The sequence below is a fragment of the Rhipicephalus sanguineus genome, chromosome 3, assembly GCF_013339695.2.
Source record: "Rhipicephalus sanguineus isolate Rsan-2018 chromosome 3, BIME_Rsan_1.4, whole genome shotgun sequence".
In the NCBI taxonomy this organism is placed as follows: domain Eukaryota; kingdom Metazoa; phylum Arthropoda; class Arachnida; order Ixodida; family Ixodidae; genus Rhipicephalus; species Rhipicephalus sanguineus.
This window is the reverse complement of record NC_051178.1, coordinates 206,321,199-206,327,621: the sequence shown is the minus strand read 5'-3', so window position 1 is coordinate 206,327,621 and position 6,423 is coordinate 206,321,199. Positions and strand designations below refer to the sequence as shown.

The 6,423-nt window shown below is 50.3% G+C and overlaps 1 protein-coding gene across 1 annotated transcript; it reads right to left on the bottom strand.

Annotated features, from left to right (window-relative positions):
• Nucleotides 1-2,990: 2,990 nt before the first annotated feature.
• Nucleotides 2,991-4,174, bottom strand: LOC119388156 (akirin-2). Its single transcript, XM_037655808.2, has one exon. It carries the CDS (start codon nucleotides 3,857-3,859, stop codon nucleotides 3,332-3,334), a length of 528 nt encoding a protein of 175 aa, XP_037511736.1. The 5' UTR covers nucleotides 3,860-4,174; the 3' UTR covers nucleotides 2,991-3,331.
• Between the last annotated feature and the right edge of the window lie 2,249 nt (nucleotides 4,175-6,423).

Genomic DNA, 6,423 nt, shown 5'->3' with positions numbered 1-6,423 from the left:
ATTCAGCAAGCATAGGCCGAAGTTGCTATGGTTGGTTGCAACGTTGTAGATGACAGCAACAAACTCAAGCTAACGGCCCCGTATTATGCTTATTTCTACATTTTACTGGGCTTGAACACTGATATTAGCTCTGTTAAAACGCCTGTTTATTTTTTATTATTACCCCAAAATTGCTCACTTCAGAAGTCACTGTTACCTACATCACCAGGTCAAGTGCCATTAAATTTGACGCGTGGCAACTCGACCGAAAAAAAAAATATCATTCAGAAACTTAAGGCCTTAACAAATGAATGTCATTTCTTGTGCCCGTGTGGCACGGGTATTAGCACGCGCAAGCTTAAAAGACAGGCAGGCCGATCACGCCGTTGGCAGTCAGAGCGGGCCCCTTCAATCACACACGGCTATCAGAGCGTACACGCGTCGTAAGAAAAGGCCCGTAAATCATGCAGTTGTCGGTTCTGGCTTCTCCCGATTTTCTTGCCGCAATGTCGGCTTTCCTTCGCGGCACTGTGAGGCTTGGCAGGCACGCGTGAGGCGGGAAAACAATGAACGCCCGGTGACCTAGCTAGTGTATATGCAGCGATAACATAAAGAAGAAAAAAAACGATGGCAAAGAAAGGTAAGAGTTTCGCATGCGCTTAAACCCGGCAAGACTAGAAAGTGAAAGGACGTTGCTACCGTTTTGCTGTTTATTCTGCCGCCCTGCAGCTGCACGCACGCACGAAGCTCGGCCGCGCTCTCGCTGCCGTCGCAATTACCACCGCTTTCCCGGTAAGACAGCGACAGAAAAAAGCGCGCGTGCTGTTCTGCCGACGCCGCATGCGCCGTGAAAGCGCTGCTTCAGCTCGCCACTATGTCACGGTTGTGGAAGGCGGTCTGTGTGCCGCGTTATCCGTCGCGCACGCCGCGTGTTTGAGAAGACTTGCGTTTAGACGCCTAACCCTCCTACTCCAGTATCCAGAAGATTATGGTCGTTGATCACTATATCATTGGAATCACGGGCTATAGCCAGAAATATTTTCCAGGGGGGGGGGGTCAAACCACTTTTTATGTACGTTCGTGTGTGCGTTTGTATGTGTGCATGTACTACATATACACATGCAAAATCGAAAAATTTTGTGGGGGAAGAAAAGGGGGTTCAACCCCTCTCCCAATCCCCTCCCCCCTGGCTTCGCCAGCGATGGGAATAATTCGTAACACGAAAGTTAAGCGTTGTCACCATAGGAGCAGTTGCAGTTGTGTTGCATGTAAATAAATACAATTTGCGCAGTGTCTGTTGCCTTTGGGCCGGCATGACATTTTTCTACGTGGATTTATTTACGTATGCATCCACTGCCACGTCTCAGCTGAGCACTTTGGTCCATGGCATAGTCTGCCCCATACCTTTCCACAGTCGGACCCGTTCTGTCATTGTTTAATGTGCATAGTTAAGGCGACACAGGTTTAGCGCGATAGCATTAAAGAGTTCGTTTCGCAGAAATTCCGGTGCGAAACTTGGCCCTCCTAATGGTGAAACTTGGCCCCCTAACTGACAACCGTGCGAACGCCTGTGCTCCGGGTGTCTTTCGCAGACCGGCATGTTGCGACGCGCCCTGCAGCTTCACGAAAGCCAGAGACACAGTTCGTCGTGTGCTCCTTGAACGCATGACAGCGTTGTGCTTACTACTCGCATGTGTCTCGCTGGTCCAACGCAGTCATGAATGTATCGCACCGCGCCGAGACGCGTCCGCAGTGCTTAGGAGCAGAAGTTCGCTGCACCACTCTATAGAAAACGGCGCCATCCCTTTCGAGAGCGGGAAGCACATATGACGCGTTCGTGGCAAGTGACTCGCTTGCTTTCGTAGAGCACGTCCATTTTCTGTGCTCGAAAGCCGGGGGGTCGGGAGTTAGAGTCCCCGGTTGGGTAACTCAAGCAACGATGTTTTCTCGATTTCTTTCTGAGCTACCCACGTGCCCTTTTATTGACGTCAGTTCCGTGGCGGAAATGACCGGAGTCGATTCTTGGTGGACCCCGGCATAAAACCCTTTCGTGTCAAAAGATTTAGGCAGAATCAATTCAGGCTGTGGTCTACGGATACGCGAGAGCACAATTCGATTGAAATCGAACGGAAATAATGTTGCTATTATAGCGGTAAATAGCCGTGATTTACATCGTTTAGCCATAATGTACCCAATACATAGCAACACTAGCCGACATTCGCCGATGGTAAGCGAACTCGAGCCAACACTAGCAACTCTTTGGGTATACAAAGCCACCACTAACAGTAATTTAGCCAACATAACCAAGTGCTTATCAGGGCTGGCCGCAAGCGAGTAGCTTCGGTAGCCTAAGAACACTCCCGTTTTGCCTCCACAAATCGCGAGGCGGTAGTGTGGGTGTGTATGTGCTAAGATATTCTCTCGTATATAAAAGAAAGCCGAAGCGCGGTATGTTGTACATATCGGAAATCTAGTCTAAGGGGTTTCCGCGGTCCCACCTAGCTGTCTCGATGTTTCAAATACTCAGTGGTTTGAAAGGACGCAACGTGTGAGCACTTGCCGAAAAGACTTATTTCGAATGCATGCCTCGTTGGCTCAGGGCCGGTCTCATATACCCAAAGTCCAACAGCGGATCGCAAGAGATGACGCAAGGGGCATGTTGGTGCATCGTTTTGCGATGCACCAACTTGCCCAATCTGCAGTGCCTGTCTCACCGGTCGAGTCCGAGAGAAAACGAGCTTCGCGGTGGATGTGAAAATGAAGTGATGAAATGCTTTTCACAACTGCCAGCCTTTGGTACCCGGTTTTTTGGGCTTAAAGATAGTAAGTAAGTAAACAGTTCTTGGAATGAAGTATCACTGGTCCTCGGCCCGCCATTACCATCAAAACCCCACATGGCCATGCTATACAATGCCGGGGCAGGTTCTAAATAAAGGTATGCGGCAGGCTTGGCATCCTACTTAATTATTACGGGGGCGGCAAGCCCACAAGCCCATTGAACAAACAAAGGGTGGCTTTGAGCACTGCTTTTAATGACAAACAGCGTGCAAAAGGAAGGTACAGCACAAGTCACGTAGGCAAAGCTGACGTCAAAGTGACATGGGAGTCGAGTAAAATGCAAAACTTTACAGCATTAATGCGCTACAGCACGCTTGCCCTGTCCAATGTTCGACAGACATGAGTACGCGCTGCTGTCCCTTTTGTTTTTCAGACGCCGAAGTGACGATGAACCGCTTGCTCAGCGTAGACCGCCGTTGCCTCGGTTGCCGAGGCCAAAGAAGCAAGTTTCTCCACGCCCCACATAACGTCGCTGCCGTTTGATCCATCTTACGCCATGGTGCCGGTCGACTCGCTAGGACAAGTAGCTAGGCGTAACACTGTCGTAGCGTCTCTGAATCTGGTCGTGCGTGAACTTGACAAAAGCGTCGTACTGTTCGGCCAGCTTGGCGGACAGCACGCTGTCGTAGACCTCGCGTAGCTGCTTCTCTCGTTCGCCTACCATGCGCTCGACGATCAGGCCCACCTGGCGGAACGTGAAGATAGGCTGGTCAGCCTTTGCACCCTGCGGCGGCCACGTATCGAGCACGGCCGGACAGGCGTAGTCTGGCGATCCTTCCTGGAAGCACAGCTGCCTGCGTCGCTGGAGACGCAACATCTCATCGTGGACGTTGGCCTCGATCTCTTCGGACGTCATCTTCGGCGTCGCGTCGACGAATGGTGAAGAGCGTACCTGGTGCGGCCTGGCTTGGAGGGCATGGCGTGGCGTATGTGGCGTAGTGACTGACGACGTCGACAGGCAGAACCTTCGTCGCTTTGCTGAGTTTCCGTTGGGGCTCAGCGGGTCGCAGCTGCTCGATCTCTTCAGCGTAGCGCACGCCATCTTCGTGGTAGCTTCTTACGGTTCGCGGCTTGCGAGGCGGCGGCTCTTCCTGCGAGCGATGCCGCTCGAACTCCACTCCGCAGCAGCCAGCTGAGGATCGCTCACCAGGCGCAGTCTCTGCCCGAGAAGACCGCCAGACGCGCACGTACGTCAGCGGGGATTTAGAACGCCAGCGCCTCGCGCACCTCAGTGCGCAATGATGGTGGCGATGCTAATGATGTTCTACAACATGGCACGTCATCACACCGCGGTACGGCTTCTTCTCCGTCGTCTTCAAGGCGTGAACAGTATATCGGAAATCCGATGGACTGATTCAAATCAACGAGTTTTTACGTACCACGACGCAGCACACGGCATTACGCGTTCGTTTCTTGGCTTATTCCTTCAGCGCTTCAACAACAAAAATATTTTACTGTCCCACTCTCTTCTATCTTTCCCTCGTATGCACCGACGCCCTGCGCCGCGCCCTCTTTAAGAATTGCCGAAATAAGGGTCTTTCTTAAAGCCACTATCGAAAAGCTGTGGAGCGCAAGCAAAACACGAACGCTTCTTTCTCTTCCATCACGTGAACTCGATGAAAACCCGCGAGGTGGCCGACAGACGCCTGCATGCGCCTGCATTATTATATTTTATTTCTCTAGTCAGTGGCCGTGTTTCCAGCCATCTGCTTTTTTCGCTATAGTTTGCTGTAAACAAAACTACACTGCGTGCACTGCTACACTTAATACTGATACTTTTCACGCTTTTTCGCGACGCCATAATTTTAAAGATATCGCACACGCTTTGATCGGCGGCACAAAACACAACTGGACGCCGGGTAAAATCACCGCTGTCGCCTCTTGCAACGCTGCCTCTCGCTCGTGAACGATCCACCGAGGTTACTGGTGAATCGTCTGTACACGAAGCGAAAATGCAACGTAACTATAATTGCCTTTAAGGGCGCGCTCTGCGGGCTTGCGCACTCCGGCGCAGCAAGGACAGCAACTAAGGGCCAGTTGACGTGGCTCATACAGCTTATTGACTTACTTGATTGGATGTTTTACTTGTTGATTGATTGTCGATTTGTTTCTTTGTTTAGACTCTTTGCAGTCCGGTGATAGCCTCCTTGAGAGAGAGAGACGAGGAATAGGAAAGGCAGGCAGGTCAACCAGACGCGCGTTCGGTTTGAAAACCTTGCACTGGGGTAAAGAGAATGGGAGATCGAAAGAAGAAAAAGAAAAAAGATGGTTGATCCCTCCGTCATAGGAATCGGTATAACACGAAAGTGAAGCGTGTCATCACGGAAGTAGTTTATTGTTTATAGTGCATTGGTATATGAGAGCTTGTACAATGTCTACTGTTGTTTGGCAGATATAGCACCGCTTGATGTGGACGCATCGCACTCACGTTGACGCCTAGTGGCACATCCCATTACCGACGACAAGCGCCCATGATCATGATATAACCCTTGCGGTAGCTGAAGTTCTTAACATATACGTGGATCCCGCGCAAAGATGGCATCAACAAGCACATAATAAACACTAATGCTCGATATACACTCCTTCAAAGCGTCTTAATATGCGAAGAGAAACGCTACGCGCGTCGTGTCTTTCCTCTCTAGCCTGGCCGTTTCTTCTCACAGGGAGAGCAGGGAACGCGGTGCGACAGTCAGGCGAGCGTCGGAGAGCGATTTGTCGATATGGATGGATGCTGTGAGCGAGGCTTGCGCTAAAACCGCCACCTCACGGTGTGTTAAAGCGTTGACCAAATTAAACTTGTATTGGAAACTTGCCGAATGGGACGGTCGTTACAACGCCGTGTTTTTTGTTTTTTTTTTTTGTTCGTCTTTTTCGAGCTTGGTGGCACAGATGTCACCGCCCCGTTATAAAGGTGACGCTCATAGCATCCATCTATCCAAGGTCACTGTGAGAGGCAAGTGCGAAAGATAAAAGGCGCGTTCATGTCGCCTCCGTAATGTGTTTGGCGGTAGCTCGTTTTCTTGAAGTGCTGAAAGGGCAGGAGGATGCACCAGAGTGGATTTCACGAGTGGAACTATTGTTGCGCATGCCAAAGTTTTGATTGTAGTCAGCTATGTGCTGGCGGTTCATAATTTCACTTTGTAATTGTATGGCTCTACCCTGTTTTTGTGAGTATGTAAATAGTCTTGGTATGCAAGGCAATAAAGAAAAAAAAAAAGTTTGGCGGTAGCTCAGTGGGCTAAACGCTCGCCAGCCATCATCGCGGTCCGAGAGGTCATGGGTTCGATCCCCGTCAGCGGAACTTTTTCTAATTGTTTTTTTTCTTTGCCATCTGATGGCATTCATTTTGCTGACGTACTTCCGTGACGGAAATACGTCATGAAAGTCTTGGTGGACCCCGGCATAAAACACTTTCGTGTTAAAAGTGGCAAATCAAACAGTGGCGCTTCATCCGAAGGTGCATATCGACACTCCAGCTTATCACCGAGGTCTGTAGAGGTCGGTTTATGAGCTTTGTGTATGTACTCTCGACATGGCACTGGGCATCGCATGGAGAAAAATGTCAGGTCTACGAATACATACGCGAACACTTTGTGGTAGACGCAG